Source organism: Ochlerotatus camptorhynchus, unplaced genomic scaffold (genome assembly GCF_037179485.1).
Source record: "Ochlerotatus camptorhynchus isolate MF236.1 unplaced genomic scaffold, CSIRO-AGI_Acam_v1.1 ptg000250l, whole genome shotgun sequence".
In the NCBI taxonomy this organism is placed as follows: Eukaryota; Metazoa; Arthropoda; class Insecta; order Diptera; family Culicidae; genus Ochlerotatus; species Ochlerotatus camptorhynchus.
This window is the reverse complement of record NW_027040740.1, coordinates 1648825-1670510: the sequence shown is the minus strand read 5'-3', so window position 1 is coordinate 1670510 and position 21686 is coordinate 1648825. Positions and strand designations below refer to the sequence as shown.

The 21686-nt window shown below is 38.2% G+C and overlaps 1 protein-coding gene across 1 annotated transcript; it reads left to right on the top strand.

Annotated features, from left to right (window-relative positions):
• The first annotated feature begins 1204 nt into the window (after positions 1-1204).
• On the top strand, positions 1205-15345 carry LOC135704866 (uncharacterized). Its single transcript, XM_065226381.1, has 5 exons — positions 1205-1242; positions 1312-1424; positions 7616-7714; positions 14792-14860; positions 15056-15345. Exons 3-5 carry the CDS (start codon positions 7651-7653, stop codon positions 15133-15135), a joined length of 213 nt encoding a protein of 70 aa, XP_065082453.1. The 5' UTR covers positions 1205-1242; positions 1312-1424; positions 7616-7650; the 3' UTR covers positions 15136-15345.
• The last annotated feature ends 6341 nt before the right edge of the window (positions 15346-21686 follow it).

Below are 21686 nucleotides of genomic sequence, written 5' to 3'. Positions count from 1 at the left end.
TTAATTGTAGGTTTCTAAAAAAAGATACATACCTTTTATATTATCAATTATAAATGTGATTTACGCCTTCTCTTGCTTGAGAAAAAAAATCATTTTTGCGTGTTACACCTGGGAGAGCTTAAATTGGGGAGGGGAGAGTAAACTACCTTTTTAACATTACGTAATTTGTGATCATGTACATCATGTGAACATGTACAATGAGAATTGATGGTAACTCCCAGCCCCATCCAGTTGATTAAGTGTGCAACTGACTCTGATCAATCACGGAGTATTTAGCAACCAAACCATAGATAATGCAGTCAGCCTAAGCTAAACTAAGCTAAGCTGTTAGTTTTCAGTATCTTTAATCTAAAAATACATCATGCTGAATGTGTATTATTTTTGTAATATCACTACCAAATTTGATATAACTTAGCATCAACGATGCCAGATATACAGACTTTTGTACACGATAAAGGTGGACACTATCTTTTTTGAACCCTTGTAGTATTAATTATAATAACGATTTTTCTAATCTCATTAGATATAAAAATAGTTACAAATATTAACTAGTTATTGCATTAATTATAGCTTCACGAAATATTTCATTTGATATTTTTTGGATACAATTAAAAAAGGGTGACCACTTTTTTCGTGTACAGAAGTCTGTATATATGGCATCATTGCTTAGCACAGCTATTGGGGACCTCAATACAAAAGCCGTGGGGGGGGGGGGGTAGGGCAGTAAAGTTGACCCTTCTTTCTGATCTTATTCATTATAAGTACAACGAAAAGTGCGGAAACACTGATAAAGTGCACTTTTACGTTGAATCGTTTTTATGTCTTCGGCGCACTTATTCCTTGGCTCATAACGAAAAAGTGCGCAGAAGACGGTTATTGCGGAATTGCTAATTAAACCTGATTCACATTAAAAAAAATTCGCATCATTCATTCGCCTCTGCAAGGAGGAAGATTGGAATATCAACTATTACATTTTTTGGACTCGTTGATTACAATATTTAGTATAAAATAATTATTTCAAACCGACCATTCAAAGCATTGCTATTTTACGCTTTTCCTTCATAACATGAAAAACCTACAGGATTTACTTTGAACATGACATGATAAGAACATGCATACTGCGCAATACACAAAATTACGTCATAACTAACAACAACAATTCTGTCACAGCATCCTTCTTCTCAGATTTTCTCCCAGTTTTCCAACGTGTTTGACGTCTCACATAGGTGTGGTAAAAATTCGGTATACGCATGGGAGATCAATTTCATACCTTAACAAGTGGCTAATAATTTGATTCTTCGTTCTGGATAGGGTGAACAAGTATGTTTAATTAATTGATACACCGATTCATACTGCAAGTGCAATGTAAACCATCGTTGAAATTCTCAAAACTATCAACAAATTTTGGATAAGTTGTAATTAAGGTACGGTTTACCTATAAATCAATATGAATGTAAACAATAAAAAACAAGCGTATGGTTTGAAAACAGCTGAAATGTGTCGTAAAACCGTGATTCATCAATAAGCATTCTAAAATGTATAAGTTATTTTGAAGGATATGATGGTAATGAAAATTTCTGAATACACCGAGTAGAAATGATTCATAGGATGTGTACACAGCACATTTGGTCATACTTCAAATTCATTTTGTTGGGTTTGTATAGTTGATACCGTTGTGATGCATTAACATACATACGGCCAATATTTTAGCTATCGTTGAAAAGGATTGCTAAGTAAACAGGACTCGTATTGGACATCACCAAAAAAATTTTACGGCACCGATATTAGTGCATGCATTTTAGGTTAAAAATTTAAGTTTAAAAATCAAGAAGACACATCAATTATATCTGACCATGTTCAATCCAGTCATAAATGATAAGGAAGTTGTAAATATTTCTGTGTTCATACGATTTAAAGCAAGATTTTCAATGCTAACCAATATACACTCTTCATTAAATAAGCTCCAGACATTTTAATCCATCATATAAAACCATAAAAACAATAATAATAACCTTTCTATCACTTTTGGTAGTGAACTATGGATTATTGAAACAATCAACTCTTGAACAAATTAAATGATCTAGAGTTCTTTGTAACAGTATAATTAATTTTCCAAAATACATTTTGGCTAGTCAACAGGTGGAATGCGAACATAAACAACAAAAACAAACATTGTGTATGAAGGCGGCCGGCACTTTTATTTTGTGTTTCTGAAATTTAATGTATATTAGCGCAATTAAGTGTTATATAATTCAAAATTGGGTTGAATTCGACACATTCTACGTGACGTTACAACGTTTTGCCTGTTTTTTCTACAGTTGTTGTACTATAACTGATTAAAACATAGAAGGATCCCCAAATATTTTTTGCAGATTTGGAAAGTGCATTAAATTTCCTAAAAGAATTATTGAAGAGTTTTTGGTTTGAGTAGCTCGAAATGTTTGTAAATAATTGTTGAGTAGTGTAGTTGATAAATGCAAAACATTGTAACGTAACGCAATATTTTCGCACACCATTAATCATTTTGAGCTACTCAGATCATAAACTCTTGATCAATTCTTTTAGGACATTTATCACAGTTTTTAAATATTCAATAAAAATTTAGGGTTACTTTTAATTGTTTCAACTATGGTACAAAAATCAGGCATAAACGTGGATACATCCTATATAAACATTAAACCAAAAGCACCAGCCCGTGTAACGTCAAAAACAGCTGAAACATTCAGAGAGTGGTTATCTCACCTACTGACACGAGTCTGGATGTCGGCCTGTGGAAAATATGAACTTTTATTTTTTTAGTGGTATTAATCTAGTTAATACGTTGCCTGGATTTTGTTGCAATAGACGAACAAAATGCACATATAAACTCAAGGATGAATATCTCCATAATACTAACTTCAATCATGATGCTGTCTTCTTCAAAGTAGTTTCTTATAGACTAAGCTACATGTTCTGATATTCTGAGCTCAAATGAGTATGCGGAACCAGTCTTATACACGAAAGAGTGAAGGGATGTTATTTATCCGCATATTTAAAAAAAAATCCCTATATTGCGCATTTTGCACCAAATTAGACTCCTGTGCAAAAAATAATTGCACAGTAATATATATCAGGTGTGAAATCCGCAATACAAACTTTAAGCCAAAACCGCCAGCTTGTGTTACATCCGAATGAGCTGAAATTTTCAAAGAGTGGTTTTCTCACCTAATGGCACAAGTCTGGGGGTTTGCCCGTTGAAAAAAATGATAAAAAGTTCTCCGATATATATGTAGGCCAGTCTAATAAAAATACTCCTAAACTGTGTAAAATTGTCATATTTCCAAAATCGAGAAAATGTTTGAATGAGTTGATAATATTCTAAGGGCGCATACAAGTTATATTTAGCCCAAATGCTTCTTCAAAACTTCATTTCTCTTGTAGTCCCACTTAACCCACGGCTGTTAATTAAGTGTGGTAAGTGAGATTTATGATTATTCTATTAGACAACCTCATAATGTCACAATTATTTTATGAGAAATATATTAAACGAGTTATTATAATTGCCATAAATAAATTTCAGCGTTGGAAGATTAAAGTTGAATTCAAGATTCCATAATGAGAAACTTGTAAAATATCGTTAAAGCCAAATTTCTTCCAGCTAGACAATCTTTCACATTCTAGTGGAAATCAGATAACAATAATAAGATTTATGCCACACAAGCCATTGGTCCCGCTTACCCCGAAGTCCCACTCCCCCCAGTATACCGCAATCCAACGACAAATTGACCACTTAATAATAAAAATATAGACCTTTGACTATATGTTTAGTATTACTTCTGCGTGAAGTCAACGATTTACATAGTTGAAGATGCTAATTTCAAATAACAGACTGAAGTGGTAATTTTTATACGATAAATGAGGAGGAGATGAAAGTATAGAATTGATAGTTCCGTTTAGAGTACGGCAGTGTGAAAATTGCATATAGAGAGTAGACAGCGAGCTAGGACAACTTTTAAGGAAGGTTCAAATCGGTTTTATCATCTCTCTTTACCAAAATCTCCCTTTGGAGAGGGATGGTGAGGGATATCCCCCCCCCCCCTCTCCCCGCCACCACTGGCAAAAAGAGATGATCGCCGACCGCTCAAGTACCAACGATGTGTTTGAAACAGTTCTACCGATTTTTACAGCACTCCAGTTGTTATTTGAAGGAAGGCATCCAGTCGTAGGTTTGGAAATTGCAGCTATTGTTACCCCTACCACGGTATGTGCTCCTGTCATCGTCGACTTGACGATCTTGAGGGGACACGGGTGGGGTTGATGCTGCTACTGTACCTTTCGACCAATGACAGTAATTGATGGTATGCTCCCATCCAGAGTTATGTACTTTGTCTATATGTATTAGTATTACTTCTGCGTGAAGTCAACAATTTACGTAGTAGAAGATGCTTATTTCAAATAACAGACTGAAGTGGTAATTTTTATACGATAGATAAGGAGGAGATGAAAGTATAGAATTGATTGTTCCGTTTGTACCTTCCTAAAAGTTGTCCTAGCTCGCTGTCTACTCTCTATATGCAATTTTCACACTGCCGTACTCTAAACGGAACTATCAATTCTATACTTTCATCTCCTCCTCATTTATCGTATTATCGTAAATTATTTTTTCCCCTTCCCGTTGGTTATGTTGGTTTGTGTAGGCGTGCGTTGAGTTTCGAGAAATCATCGAGAGAAGTCATATGTTTATGCTGTTATGCCCTAATTCCAGCTCTATCAAGAAGTATGAGATAATATAACAATATTTTATTAAATGTAAGTGGCAAGAAGAGAAGTTGTAATATCTCATAGTTTCATAATTCCGAACAATAACATTTTAGCTGTAATGAGCGATTGCACTGATGAACATCCATTTATGGTTTAAAATTAAACAATATATGTAACCATAAAATAAAAAAATAGAATATAGGATTTAGAGTTTTTCAATCTCATGAGTTTATTACTACCATACAGAAATATCAACGTATCATCACAGACAAACAGACGTAACACTTCATTGTGTATCTTCGTTCACGCATTTAACGGTTGATTTGAATATTATCAGTTCCGCGAACTACTCGCCGCAGCGCTGGCATCGGATCACTTTGACGTTTCTATACATTCTATAGAACTTTTATGCAATATTGTTTGTGAGTTAGCGAGCAAGCTTGTTTTCCGCGAGAAGCCAGAGATATGTCGTTACTGAGGACCTATGTTTTGAGATACTATGTTTTCAAGAAAAACTTTTTCAAAGTGTTACGTCTGTTTGTCTGTGGTATCATCACGTATATGACTGTTTACTGTGATTTTCTATTGTTTTCATGATTTTAGGAGGTACCCAATTTGAAAAATAATCTAAGCGAGGGGTAAAACACCGAGCTTTCGTTTTCAAATGTTGTAGAAAAATGTTTCTAGTCATTTTTTACAAAAAAAAAATCTTCAACAACAACACCGTAACATCCTTCGGTTTGGAAGTATGCAGCTAAGTTCGAGGAAAAATACCTTAATTCATAAAGAGAGTATCACCAAACGTGAAGCGTTAGAGCAAATTATTTTGTCCTAGAAACTCGTGTTGCACAGTGTTTTCTGTTCTATTTTTTTGATCACATTTCCCCCAGTAAACCTCAACTGAAATGTCCACGGGGGCAACAATCAAGAATTTCGTCGTAGCTCACATTAATGTGATGAATATAGGGGTTAGGATGACTGCAAAAGACTACTTTTTCTAGCATTCACCACTGCGATGCAAGTTTGAAAGTGTAAGCTGTTTTGTTCTGTCGTACCTCCGTCAGTTTTGCTCAAAAGTCAGTCATAACATTTGTTAACGGCACAAAAGCATTTGTAAACAAACTTTCTAAGGCCCTTTCCACGCGAACCAAAGTACGCTCACGCAAACCAACAATATCATCGGATAGGGCCAACTATCACCTTTCCGAAAGTGGTATTGGTTTGGGTGGGCGTACTTTGGTTCGCGTGTAAAGGGCCTTAGAATGTTTGTTTACACATGCTTTTGTGCCGTTATCAAATGTTATGCCTGAAGTGTCAGATTGTCCAAAAATGTGAAAATTATGTGAGCTACGGTGCATCTTATAGATACTATAGACACAGACATATATGTGCTATAGATTCCATAGATAAGCTGAGGTACAAAAAGTTGTTTTGGCAACCATGAAAAATAAATGATCTTAACTGGCATCTGTGAAAAAAATTCATGCCATCATAGAGCTCTTCGTTGTGCAGTTTTGTTTTGTTTCGTGCGTAAAAGTCTAGGTAAAAGTTCAAAATGAAGTGCAAAGCAAATCTTTGCAACAATGTATCGAGGAATGGTTTGCTTTATCTTTCCTTCTTCCGTTGTCCGCGAAATGAATCGGAATGTGGAGAGTGGAAAGCGTTTTGTGCTCATTATATTACAATACTTCTCCCTCAAACAACACCATGATGACGTCATGCTCGTTTGGCTACACTAAGGCTCTGAACCATTTGGTGGATTATTTTAACTTTTGGTTAAAATTTGACAGATGAAAAGTTATCGATTAACCCTGCTATCCGAGCGTGGTTACTTCTGACAGACAAGAAGTTAAATTTTGACGACCGTGGCTCGAAAACCGGTCGATCGACAGCACGGGGATTTTCGAACATAAGAAATAACTTTCGAAATGTCACTTTTAACCACGAGTTAAATTTAACTCGGCAAATGATTCACAGCCTAACTGACAGTTAGTTTGACTATCACGGATAGAAATCTCCTTATACCTTTTGGCAAATTTCCATTGCTGATTATTCATAAATTGTATAAGTCAACTAATAAGCAGACGCCTTGCAAAAAGTTAATAAAGATCATGTGTCAAATGAAATGTATAAGCGGTCACACATACCTTTTAAGCATTCTAATGGGACCTATGGGGTTTGTCTTATGGAATGTATAAGGCTGATGCTTTGGCAAAAATGTATAAGTGAAACACATGAATTAAATAATTGATTTTCGTTTCGTGTACATTATACCACAGACAAACAGACGTAACTCTTTGAAAAACTTGTTCTTGAAAACATAGTATCTCAAAACATATAACCTCAGTAACGACATCTCTCTGGCTTCTCGCGGAAAACAAGCTTGCTCGCTAACTCGTAAACAATATTGCATAAAAGTTCTATAGAATATATAGAAACGTCAAAGTGATCCGATGCCAGCGCTGCGGCGAGTAGTTCGCGGAACTGATAATATTCAAATCAACCGTTAAATGCATGAACGAAGATACACAATGAAGAGTTACGTCTGCTTGTCTGTGATTATACTTTTCCTTCGCTTATCTATGGAATCTATAGTATCTATAGTGCATGTATATGTGGTTGACAGGGTCCCCCTGGAAATGTCTTTTAACTGAAAGCCACAATCTTCAGTTAAAGGACACTAAACTATCTAAATTGTGCAACATCAAAATATCTAGAACAGTCAGATGCTCATCGATGAACTTCGAATACATTTGACAATTTCAGTTACCGAACGAGTTTTTTTTTTATGTTTTTTATTAAATACAAGCACTAAATACCAATATTGAAACGATAAATTTATTTATAAATATTGATAATATGGTTTTATTTTCAGACGGCACAAGCTTCATTATACGGTCAATAACAGTAATGGCTGTTGGTCGCGTAGCAGGAACAGGGAATATCGGATATTCTTCAAATTATCGCGGTGGAGGTAAAATAAAATTTAACAGATTGTAACCTTTTTTTTATACTTACACACAAATCTTTCTGTTCTGTTATGAAATCAGTTTCCTGTTCTGTTATGAAATCAGTTTAGTAAACTGTGTTAAAGGGACTGTAATAATACATAAAATGGTTTGCTAATAAATATATAATAATGAAATTCAGAAAGGGGGCAACCGTTAAATACGTTACATGGAAATAAATATTAATTCAGTCCACCTCCCCGTTTCGCACATTTTTTGCTCTTCTTACACACAGAGTTCAAAAAGTTCAAAAAATTTGATTTACTGGTAGTTAATGATTGTTTGTGGGTTCCAATGTTGTGGGATTAAAATGATTCTAATTTTTAAGATTTTTATTAGGGGACTGATGTTTAGCGCTTCCTGGTGGTTCAGCCGGTTGTTGGCTCCAGCGTTTCTTCTACATTTCCATACTCCGGACAGTGGGGTGACGTTGCATGTCTGAACCGATGCAGGTACTTCCTGAAGCAACCATGACCACACAGGAACTGCGTCAGGTGGAAGTTTATCTCTCCATGCATCTTGTTTACCCAGGTCGAAATAATCAGAACTACTCGATGGATCCATCTACTGTTCTCCGCCGAGTCCCATTCCTGTTGCTAGTTGGCCATCGGCTCCGCTCTCACAACTTTCCGTACTCCTCTGGTTTCTCTCCGCTTATAACATTCGCTTTCCTCCACCAAGGTGATACCGATATGGATCATTCCGGCGATAATGCATACTGCTTCCGACGATATGGTTATGTACGCACTCAGGACTCGCTTGGCCATGAGCCGGTACGTACTGCTCAGTTTCCTTAAATTCTGCTTGGTTTCCAACGCTGCAACCCAGGCTAACCTCCATACCTCAGTATCAATGTAGATACACTAGCCGTCTATTGCTACTACTTGGTCCCGAAAGGTTCGGCATGGTTACCGCGTTGATGGCCTTCACCGCCATCTCGTCGGCGGATTTGACGTGGCTAATAAAGCTAAGCCGATCGTCGATCGTCACTCGCGCTTCGAGGCTATGGCGTACACACCGACGATGATTTCTGCCCTATGCACTGCTATACAGTTACTGACCAATAGCACTTCCGTTTTGTAGTGCCCTCCCCATGGACATGGAGGTTGACGGTACTGAAGCAAAGGGTTATGTTTAATTTCTTTATATTTGCAACGATGATGATTTCCTATAGTGACACATATCACCTTCTTAATGCTTCAGTATGCCTCAAACGATTAATTCTTGGTTGTTAATAGAACTTCCTTGATGAAATCGGCTGCTTCATGCAGACTGAGCAATTCTGATTATAGTATCAGATTTGTTCTGTATACAGAGGCACTGGGAGGGCTTATTAGAAACTTCTCACCAATAAAGTTATGATCTAGTGAATTTTGCATATAATTTTATTAATATTTTATTTTCTTTAAGCATATTATTTTTGTTACAGTCAATTAGCACTAGCATACGATACAAGAGATTTAATATTACTTGCTCGTTTTTGCGAAAAATAATCAATATTTATTTTACTTGTAATTAACTTTGAAAGTTTTTTTTTCCAGTTTTTTTTTGTGATCTGAAAATTTTCCCAGTTTGGTTAGAAGTTTCGAAGCTAACGCATGTCCACAGGCCTAATAGAAAGATAGACAGAAAAAGTGTTTCATGAAGAATGGTTGCATGCAGTGTTTCCACTCACTTGTTATAGATGAGTGATTTTCGGAGTTTTATTCGTTAAATTTTGCAGTGGAGGTTTGTGTTGTTGGATGCGGGAGGAGATTGGAGGGCCGGTGTTTGACGCATAGAGCCTGTCAATTTCGCTTTCAGAGTGTTTTATGATTCGTGAGCGCTCGCGATTCGTTGATTGTGACTGCAAGTGGATTTGGCAGGTTTTGTGAGTCGGACGCTTGCTTTTTGGTCTCTTTTTGTGTCTAACATGTGCAGAGTATCATTATAGCGTCTAATGGTTTTGAGATTCCTGGTTGTGGATTATGAGATGCTCGATGACCCTGGAGGGATCGATTTTGCTTACTGAGCAGAAAATAATGAATTTAACCCCAAGCTCTTCCACAGCACAATAAATCGCCACCATCATTTGTATATTTGATATTGAACATTAACCACATTGATATTGAACATTAACTATTTGCATATCAAGCGAAAACGTAGTCCTGTATTGTCGCGAAGCGTTATGGTTCTGAGATGCTCGATAACCCTGGAGGGATCGGTTCTGCTTACTGAGCAGAAAATCATGGGTTAAATCCCAAGCTCTCTAGAAAAAAACTCTTTTATGATCACTAAACAAAATGAATATGTTCTTTCGATAGCCGGCTATCGAGAGATTAAATAAACAACAAATAAACAATACATACTTTTGGTTGCATCGCCAACTTGAGGTGAATCCTAACCGAATACCCTACCCAACCCTCCAACTCCGTAGCACTTATGAGGGTGTCGCTAAGTCGGTGGCCTCTCGTTAAGTAAGTACTACATCAACATTTCCTTCCCTATCCCTAGTTATGGTAAAGATGGGCGTGGCCGGGAATAGCGATAGTCATGCTTTTAGATTGGAACCAATGTTTACTCCCCAGCATTATTCCTGAAAGTAGTCTAACTGAGAATTTCAGAAGAGACGTGAGTGTCGCTAGTATCCAATCTACGAAGTATATCATAACAACGCTAACGCTAATAGCACTTCCGTTTTGTAGTGGGTTATCTGCAGCTTCGCTCGTTGCATCCAATTACCAATCATGTCGATCGCCTCGGTCGCAAATATTTCCACCTCTTCCAGCGTCTCTACTGTTACCGTCAAGACGACGTCGTCCGGAATGTCGACGATCTCAATTCCTTTGGTCAGCTTCAGCGTTAGCACGCCGTTTTACATCCCGTTTCATAGCGTCGGATCAAGGATAGCGCCTTGTGGAACTCTCGCCGTGATCCTAATCGATCTCTGAACTATGTCTGTGTAGTAGACCAGAACCCGGTTCTGGAAGTAAATCCTCAGGATCCTATACAGGTAGCCAGGAACCCTCATTTTATACTACATTGTCCACTTCTATTTAGACGCCTTCTCGGCTCTGTCGACCACTATTCGAATTTCATCCACCAATGCTCTCCCTTTACATAACCTACTTCTCTGACAATCCGTGCTCACTCTACGTGCATTTCGTCAGCCTGTTTGGGATGATCGTCTCCAAGAGTTCTCTGAGTGTATCCAGCAGACATATCCAAACAAACATTGCATGCATAATAAGACTTTATTCAGGCAAAAATATGCTTCTTATTATTATTTTTTTTATTATAGTCATTTTAACACTCTTGGGTCATTCGTGACTTGTCCGGAGGTGAGATTTGAACTCGTGACTTTGGCGTGAGAGGTATGGATGTTAACCACTACGCCGGGGTCGCCCCCGTATGCTTCTTATTACTTTTTATTTCTGAATTGGGTTTGATGATACACGTTCCTTGAACCATGGGTGATTATTACTGGTACCTGTTGGTGTTCCCTGTGGTTGTTATATTGGTGGATCGGATGATCTTCCTTGTGATCACTTTGATAATCATTCAGCACATGGTCACGTCTAGCAGTAATTGGTACGCATGGTCACGTCATTTATCCATATTGGCACGAGTAGTCGCGGTGGCTATCAATTAGTTGGGCGCGTGGTTCACGTCGTCTATCTTGGTTAATGAGGCAAAGAATAGTTTATAGGTTCTATATTATTCTTCTGTAAGCATAATAATCTCAATGTAGCGATATCACCACAAAGCAATTTGGTATAGGTTAATAAGGCTGCCCACGAGACAATTGCGATCAGCTGACTTTTTTGTTTACCATGAACTATTGGCAGATCACAGTAGAACTGGCAGTTTAAAGGGTGATACGGTCAAAATTTGGTCAAGGGAAAACGCGTGTAAATCGGTGAAATCGTTTATTTAAAAAATCAAATTAAATTTCTTTTTCAAGTTCAATTAGTATAAAATTCAGGAAAAATATTCAGTTAGGCTTCCGCTTTTCCAAATCCGAATTGCCGGGCCTTACGCTTGACCCCTGCCATCAGATTTTGTACAGCCACCTTGTCCACCTTCTTCGCCGCAGAAAGCCAGTTTGCCTTGAACTGCTGCTCGCCCTTAGCAGTTTTTTGGTCTTCTTTAGGTTCCGCTTGACAATAGCCCAGTATTTCTCAATTGGGCGGAGCTCTGGCGTGTTGGGAGGGTTCTTGTCCTTGGGAACCACCTGCACGTTGTTGGCGGCGTACCACTCCATGGCCTTTTTACCGTAATGGCAAGATGCCAAATCCGGCCAAAACAGTACGGAACAACCGTGTTTCTTCAGGAAAGGCAGCAGACGTTTATTCAAACACTCTTTCACGTAAATTTCTTGGTTGACAGTCCCGGAAGCTATGAAAATGCTGCTTTTCAAGCCACAGGTACAGATGGCTTGCCAAACCAGATATTTCTTTGCGAACTTTGACAGTTTCATGTGCTTGAAAACATCTGCTACCTTTTCCCTTCCTTTTGCCGTATAAAACTCCTGTCCCGGAAGCTGCTTGTAGTCGGCTTTGACGTAGGTTTCGTCGTCCATTACCACGCAGTCAAACTTCGTCAGCATCGTCGTGTACAGCCTCCGGGATCGCGCTTTGGCCGTCGTATTTTGTTTATCATCGCGATTTGGAGTCACTACCTTCTTGTAAGTCGATAGTCCGGCTCGTTTTTTGGCTCGATGCACGGTTGTAGACGATACACCCAGCTTATTTGCGGCATTTCGGAGAGAGAGGTTAGGGTTTCGCTTGAAACTACCGGCAACTCTCTTTGTCGTCTCAGCGGCTTCCGGTTTTCGATTTCCCCCCGATCCAGACTTCCTGGCTGTCGACAAACGTTCCCCAAACACTTTAATTACATTTGTAACGGTTGATTTGGCAACTTTTAGCGATTTTGCCAACTTTGCGTGCGAGTAGCTCGGATTTTCGCGATGCGCGAGCAAAATTTTGATACGCTGCTCTTCTTGCTTGGACGGCATTTTGACAACTGAAGAGTGAATTACAAAATCAAAATAGGAGCAACATTCTACACACACACACCTTCAAAATGAGGGGTGTTCAGGTTTTTTAAATGCAAAATTGAAAGAAATACGTCAAGTTGATATTGACCAAATTTTGACCGTATCACCCTTTATTCTCATATGAATTTCTGCTTTATTTATGTTTACAGGGTGCGTGATGAATTTTTGCAGTAAATGGCATATTTGAGAAAAAATACACCAGTTAGTTATTCTAGCAATGAATTTTGTGCGATTTATTTTCTTTCGCAACATATGGAAGTTGTAAGTAAATTTATTCAAAAAAATTGCCTTCCCTTTCGACGACTGTAGTTAGACGCTTCCGGAAACTGCAGTACGCACGTTTTAAAATGTTTTGAATCATAGATGTCATCACTGCCTTGATTTTAGCTTTTAGCGACTTAAGTGTGGTGTGAGGGGTTCTATTGGTATCCCGTTGGACGAAGCCCTATACAAAATAATCCAACGGATTGATATCGGGACTGCTTGGGGCCAAACTTCTTCCTCCTAAATTTACGAAATATTTTCCGTAAGCCATTTCTGTGCTTTATTAGCAGTATGAGCAGGTGCTCCATCTTATCACTTTCCCAAGCCTTTTTTAATATTATACACTGTTCTTTCAGACACATTTACCGACCGAATTATTTCTTTCATGCATACTCCGGCGCGCAACAAAGCGACAACGGCTGACAGATTGCTCTCTTGTTTCGACATCTTTACGTTTACTCAACATTGTTTGTTTAAATCTTACACCTAACAGTATAAGCTATCCAGTGCTGCCAAATATATCTAAATCATGATGCACAAGCATGAGAAATTACTATTTGAAATTTACTGCAAAAAATCGTCACGCACCCTGTACATTCAGCACCATTAACACCAGATCACTCACACTCTTGATTTCTATAGCTGTCAGTTAAACCGAGAAACGTCTCTTGGATCACCTCGTCATAACTTGACATACACACTACGAAAAAGGCATGTAAATTTCGGTGCCCTGAGACCGACACATGTAAGCGGCTTTTTTGACATAAGAATCAGTTGAAAGAAACGAGAAAACCAATTCAATCAATCGTTCTCTTCGTCGACTTGCTTATGTTTCGGTTTGAGAACACTCAAATTTACATTAAATGTTTTTTTTACGTTCCAAGATTTACGTCCAATATGGATTACGTCTCGCGTAAAAGTAGTTATTTCTAAGTGTATATAATAATTTCATAATTTCGAAAAATATTTTCCGGGCGGAATGAGTTTCAACAAGCCTGAAATCAACTGTCCAGTTTTTTACGCTTGGTAATGGCTGCTCTGTGTGCGAAAATGTTCTGTTGCTGGCAGAAAACAGTTCAGAAATTCACGACATTTTTGCCGCTTGCCAGTATGTTTATGTGTGTCTTTACTATGGTCATTGCGAAAAGTATATAATGTTAAGGAAAAATGTTAAACGCCAGTACTTGTGCCACCACTGGTTCCAACATTTTACCGATATTTTATGTTCTACGATTTTTGCCGAATGTAAAGTGTTCATTTTGAAAATTTCACAAAGTCATATGGAAAATATTTAAAAAATATTGAATGAGGTCAATTTGTATAAACTTAATTTGTATTGTCCATAACAAATAAATATCCTATATTTCATACAAATCGGAGAATGTAGCGGTGATCATTCGTCATCTGGAGTAGAACTGATAAATTTGTTATTTTAACCAATGTAGTGTGATATAATTAATGCATGGCTCCTAGGAGTAAAAAGTAACATAAGCTTCGTTGACGGGAATTCAAATAAACAATACTGCAGATATTTAATTACTTATTTTATGAAATTTTATTATACACAAAATTTTGCGCACATACTTGGACAATATTCTTCTTTCTAGTTTACTACGTTCCTTCAGAAACTTACTTCTAGCCTTAGCTTAGTTGCAAGCACTTCCACAATAATCAATTGAAAGCTGCCTAACAAAAAATGATCAACTAAGAAACTGTTATTATCTAAATCATTTGATTCCAGGAAGATCCTACCACGGAGGGATAAACGAAGAAATAATATGGATCAGCATTGGAATGGCAATAACCATTGGTAAGAAAATTTATTGTAAATCTTCATTCCATCAGGCTCGGTTCAATATGTTTTCCGTAATGAAAGCAACCTGCTGACTTCCATTCTGTAAATAAATTCTGTTTCACATGTTTAAGTTACTTATATCGTTCCACCGGAAAATGTAATGACTGTAATTTAAGCAATTTAAGAAATAAAAAAATGTTTTCATTTTAGGCATTTTAATTACCCTTGCATTGATTTATCTTGCTTATGAGAAGTGCCAAAAGCGACGGAATCACTATATAAACGCGTAAATAACTCGACAGCAACGTAATGCGCATGGACCAACACTACCTGGTAACAATCTTTTACCCAGAAATAATTGTAATCAAAAATCGTTTCACCTTCAGTCACATATACATTTATTTCGGAGCACCACAATGTTGAAGAGCAAGCACCATTTAGGCCATATGAAAAACTGTTATATTATATAAGTAATATGTAATAATGTAAAAGTAATTAATACAAACGATAAATGTTTCCGAAAAAGAAAAAAAACGTTCAAGTTGATGAACAAATATCACACTAATATTTTTTCATTGCTTTTCTTGGCGGATTAAATTCTTGTGGCTTTTTCGTTTTCACGTGAACTACACCGGCGTAGTGCTAAACCGTGCATCAACATTATTCAGGGTCCGCACGATCATTTGATGAATCACTTGTGAGTTAAACGTAATTAGGGCGTAATTGCTTTTGTAAACAAAGGCTTTAGCCGTCGATTTCTCGCTAATAAAAGCCCACCCTTCCAAATTACATTTATCTACCTGCTGCTGTTATTCATTTTTATGAGTGAGCTTTAATTCACGAGAAATCGACATCTAAAACCATTGTTTACAAATGCAACTACGCCCCTTTGAAATGTTGGCACTGGTTTGATGGTTGCATTTCTTTTTTAGTTGGATCCAGTGCTGATAAAAATCATTCCTTCAACACTCAACTTACACAGAGAAAAAAAATTTCCCTTAATTTAAGTTCTTTTTTAACGGCGCCGGTGGTGTAGTGGTAAGCGTGATTACCTCTCACCCCAGCAGGCCTGGGTTCAATCCCAGTCGGCGCCGCCGGGATGTTCTGAGGCATAACATCTCTGAGCACGCCTTCCTTCGGATGGGAAGTAAAGCCGTTGGTCCCCGGTTCATGAGTTGATGGGTCGATAGGTAGGGTCCAGGTGTGGGAGCTGCCTTCCTGGCACGTCGGTAGCATTGGTGCTTAGCACGGAAAACAAGATCGACGGAAAAAAATAAACCAAAGGAAGTTCTTTTTACTTAATTTTGCGTAATTTTGAGTTTTGCATCCCACTCTCATTTTTTGTTGTTGTCAAAAACGGAACGAGAGGTTCGACTTTCTCATTACTATCGTTCAATAAGCTACTAGTGAGTATATGAGATATTCTCAAATTTTGAGTAGAAAATACTCACGAGCAAGTAATTATTTTTACCGTAGTCAAATGCACCCTACTATTAGGTTTTGCACCGTCGGGGTTAACCCTGGGGGGGGATGTGCTGTCAAATCAGCCTACTGATCATCTTGTATGAAACTGGTTCCAAACGTAAACATACGCTGTAGGTTTCTTATGGCTTGTTTACGTTTGGAACCAGTTATGCGAGGTAGGCGACGATTGTTCGTATTTGACAGCCACCTCCCCCCCTTGGGTTAACCTCAATCTAATGAAAGTTTAGTGGTACCACAAACAAACAGACGTAACACTTTGAAAAAGTTTTTCTTGAAAACATAGTATCTCAAAACATAGGTCCTCAGTAACGACATCTCTCTGGCTTCTCGCGGAAAACAAGCTTGCTCGCTAACTCGCAAACAATATTGCATAAAAGTTCTATAGAATGTATAGAAACGTCAAAGTGATCCGATGCCAGCGCTGCGGCGAGTAGTTCGCGGAACTGATAATATTCAAATCAACCGTTAAATGCGTGAACGAAGATACACAATGAAGTGTTACGTCTGTTTGTCTGTGGTGGTACCGTTTACGTGGACTTAGTCGATTTTTCTTGGTGGATTTTCTCGATAATTTTTCAGACTGCAGTGAGATGTAAACCACATTTCTGCAATGTTCACGAGCAACATCAGTTAAATTATGACAACCGTGGGTCGAAAACCGGTCGATCGACAGCACGGGGATTTTCGAACATAGAAAATAACTTTCGAAATGTCACTTTTAACCACGAGTTAAATTTAACTCGGCAAATGGTTCACAGCCTAAGGCTCTGAACCATTTGGTGGATTATTTTAACTTTTGGTTAAAATTTGACAGATGGAAAGTTATCGATGAACCCTGCTATCCGAGCATGGTTATTTCTGACAAACAAGAAGTTAAATTTTGACAACGGCGGGTCGAAAACCGGTCGATCGAAAACACGGGGATTTTCGAACATAGAAAATAACTTTCGAAATGTCACTTTTAACCACGAGTTAATTTTAACTCGGCAAATGGTTCACAGCCTAAGGCTGTGGTCCATTTGGTGAATTTTCACTTAAATTTGACACTTCGAAACTAAATTATAATGTTCGAAAATCCCTCTGTTGTTGATCGGCCAATTTTCGAGAAGGTGTGTGTCAAAATTGATTCCTTGTCTGTCAGATATAAGTCTGCTGGAATAGCAGGTTAATTTGGAAATTTTCCATCTGTCAAGTTTAAGTGAAAATTCGCCAAATGGAACACAGCCTAAGTCCACGTAAACAGTACCACTGAACTGTCTTCAGATTGAGGTTATCCGCGACGGTGCAAAACCTAATCGATGTTTATGATCGCCTGTGTTGTTGTCAATATCAATATTCATCTTCATCTTGATGGGAATGATTTTGAGGATCAAATGCAAAATAATTATTTTCATATTACACAAACATAGAGCTGTAGAACGTGTTGTGCTGGTTTTTATATTATCTGTTTGCAAGTAGATGCGAGAAATGAAAGAAGATTTTTCGAAGATTTATTCGCTTATCTTAAATAAATGAAAGTAAATTTGGGTGGATGTTTTTGTATCACATACAATGATAGAAGAGCAATAGTTTGTATCGCTTAACTCGATTTGTTTACATTTGTTACTTAGGACCTTTTGAAAAGTGACGCGAGAAATGAGCTAGGGGCACGCAATAACCTTAAACTCCACCGCAGGCAACGGATGTAATTAAATTAATTCCATTAATTTCTCGTGTTACTCTTCAAATGTGTTTTATTTTTCACCTTAAGTGTTGGCGAGGTTTTGCAGTGCACACTATTTTGCAATGTTTATGTGTTCGTGAAATGTTTATATGAATTTAACGTATCTGTTTGAAGAGCAGTGTTTTTTAGCCTTCCCGTGTGACGAAGCTACGTAATCGCGGATAAATTGAAATTTCCTTCGAATTTTTTTCTGGAAATGGACAAGCCGGGGCCCAGCCGACGCAGGCTCATCTCGGAAGAAATTGCAGTAGCAGCAGTAGCGAGAGAACAGAACAGCGATACTGAAGATGACAGTGAGGTGGAGGAAGCTTCAGACGCTGAAAATGAGACTGCCCCAACAGCACACTTGTCGCAAAACGATTGTACACTCAAAAATAATACAATTCGTTAATAGATTAAAAAATAAACATTTTTCAAATTCACCGGTTGTATACGCTCCATAGATTAAATTTTTACACTATCATAACTTAAACTTTATACCAAGTATGAATAGCAGTCAAAAAGCCTTCCCAAAGTATTCATGTATAGGGTGATTATTTCTTACCACACCTAGATTAGTCGTGCTGCAAGCGGTAGGTGGGTAGGCAGCGCGTTTTGTTTTTTGTTTTTACCGTGGTCCAAGCTGGCGGTCATTAGTGCATATTATGGAAATTGTGTCGATTAGACTGGAACTGGTGGAAAATCTGACCATTACGTGGAATCCGTGGATTGAGTTTCATCGTGTTTCACAAAAAGTGGCGCATTCGGGTGCTCTACCGCTGTCTGGTAGGTTTGCTTACATTTGTTAGGTTGTGAATGATTAGCTAATGGGAAATTTATTTCAGCTGCTGACGTCGAATTTGGTCCATCATGGGGAAGACGAGGAGGGAATCTTCGGATTCATGGAGGAGGACATCAGGAATGAGGAAGCTCGTATCCGAGGACAAAAGTGCTACATCTGCAAGGAGCGGTATGCTACCGTTATTTGCTGCGTAGAGCAGTGCTTCTGTAAATTTCATACGCTCTGTGGGATGCGGAAAAGGTGCCTGTTGCATACGTGCGATCCATGGATACGTTCCAGTCGTGGTGCGATAAGCTCGTAGCGCTGGTGGATAAGGTGAAATACTCTGAGACCGAGGCCGGTGGGATTTGCAACGATGAGATGGGACCTACAGGAAGCTGGAATCGATTCGTGCCCCGTGCTGTCCGAATGGCTGGTTCCATCGGAGCTGCATGGCACAGCTTCCCCATTCGGCGGGGTACTTTCTCAAGTGCCCTTTGTGCAGCAACAAGGACGACTTTAGCCAGGAGATGCAGCAGCGTATGATTTATATACCGGAAAAGTAAGTGAGGCGGAGGTGGGTGAATCGGTATTGGAATACTGAATATTTTTCATTTGTTCTAGGGATGCCTCGTGGGAGCTGGTAACTGGTCAAGAAGATTTGACTGCCACGAGGGGCTTCCGTCGAAAAGTTGCTTCGAGCCATACCGGTCGTAAGGCTCGAGAAGCTCAGCTCGAAAAAGATCAAATCGTTGACTTCTCCGAAGAATGAAGTATTCTCCGCCGGATTATCGACCGTGTTCGATTTCAACTATCGTGTGAAGTTGAACAAAAAGCAGCGTCGAAAATCGATGGTAGAATTGCAGTCCATCAAGGAGGTCATCCGTTCCGACACGGATATGCTAACGGATGCCTCGGCGGAACAGGAGATCGTACGTACCAAAACGCCTGCCCAGAAATCCTTTGCCAAGCAGTTCAAACTAAAGCTTCTCGGGTCCAAATCCGAACCAAGAAAACGGTCGACCAGAGAGTCTGATCCGGAGCACGATTGCAAAAGATTTGATTGCTTCACCAAGGTTTTCACTTTTCTAAGAAAATAAATTATACATTGTTTGAATTTATTGCTTTTCAATCAATAAAAATACCAAAATTAAAAGGACAGTGATCAAATACATTGTATAGATAATCCACCGGTAAACTACGCATGAATATTCAAAAGATAAACTATACCCCTTATACTTCAAGTTTATACTAGGCTCGTTTTGTTGGCAACTAAACGAAGCCTGGGGTCAACCAGGCGAATAGCGTTTTAGTGTGATTTTTAAACTAATTAGTTTAATTTTTTCTGAGTGTAGTATCTCCTATCCGACTTATTCGGGTCACAATCAAGTTGCGGCAACTCTTCGAGACGGAAGTGTGTTGCTTGGGTGGGGCTATTTCTAGTCAGTCGTCATATGATAAACATTGCTGCACTTGCTACATGCATCATTTATTATGAGCACAATACAAAATTCTCAGCCACGGATAAGCGCAGAAAATATCTTCAGGAGCTATCACTGCAGCTATGCACACCGTCGAATGAACGAAGAATCGAGAATCCCAAGGTAATGGCCAAATATTTCACTCAACCAGCCATCGAACAAGTCATAGGAAAAGAGCTTGGAGCCTCACCTGTAGCACACACTAAGACCACAAACGAAGTGACAGACGACTTACTGGCGAAGAAATCCATTTTTTTTTTTTTTTTTTTTTTTTTTAACTTTTTATTTGTTCCAAATTCAAAATAAATTACATTTCATTTTTAACCTAGGTGCTCCAGTTACTACAGTAACTTACCAGCCTTAATTGTTATGATATATATCTAAGTGTTTTTACATTGTTCCTGTCTTGGCAATTCAGTATTTTAAACAGGTTTTTTAAACCTGCATGTCAGTATAACAATTGATAGCTTAAAACTAAATAACTAAAACTAAATCTTATCTAAGTATAAAGGGAATTAATCGTTGCAATTGAGGATTGTAACGATTTTTGCCGGAAATTATTAATTATTTTGTTGGACATTTGTGCTAAAGTCTCAACATTCGAAATTCTATGTACTTCGGTAGTACTGTACCAGGGAGGCAACTTCAAAATCATCTTCAGAATTTTGTTCTGAATCCTTTGAAGTGCTTTTTTCCTGGTAGTGCAACAACTAGACCATATTGGCACAGCGTAAAGCATGGCCGGTCTAAAAACTTGTTTAAATATTAGAAGTTTATTCGTCAGGCAAAGTTTGGATTTCCTGTTAATAAGAGGATACAAACATTTTATATATTTGTTACATTTGGCTTGAATGCCCTCAATGTGATCTTTAAAAGTTAATTTATGGTCAAGTATTAATCCAAGATATTTCACTTGGTTTGACCAGGAAATTGGAACTCCGTTCATAGTGACTATGTGACTACTACTAGGTTTCAAAAAGGAAGCCCTGGGCTTATGTGGAAATATTATAAGTTGAGTTTTGGAAGCGTTGGGAGAAATCTTCCATTTTTGTAAATAAGAAGAGAAAATATCTAAACTTTTCTGAAGTCTGCTGCAAATAACACGAAGACTTCTTCCTTTAGCGGAAATGCCTGTGTCATCAGCGAACAAAGATTTGTGGCAACCCTGAGGCAAATCAGGGAGGTCCGAAGTGAAAATGTTATACAATATAGGCCCAAGAATGCTACCCTGAGGAACTCCTGCTCTAACAGGTAGTCGATTAGATTTGGAATTTTGATAATTTACCTGCAGAGTTCTGTCAGTAAAATAATTTTGAACTAATTTCATAATGTAAAGTGGAAAATTAAACTTTTTCAATTTAGCAATCAAACCTTCATGCCAAACACTGTCGA

What these genes read in the sequence shown, in the direction of transcription:
- LOC135704866 (XM_065226381.1), top strand. Translation starts at nt 7,651, where the DNA reads ATGGCTGTTGGTCGCGTAGCAGGAACAGGGAATATCGGATATTCTTCA. An exon ending in TTCAAATTATCGCGGTGGAG is followed by an intron (nt 7,715 to 14,791) that starts GTAAAATAAAAT and finishes ATTTGATTCCAG; the next exon opens with GAAGATCCTACCACGGAGGG. An exon ending in TGGAATGGCAATAACCATTG is followed by an intron (nt 14,861 to 15,055) that starts GTAAGAAAATTT and finishes TTTTCATTTTAG; the next exon opens with GCATTTTAATTACCCTTGCA.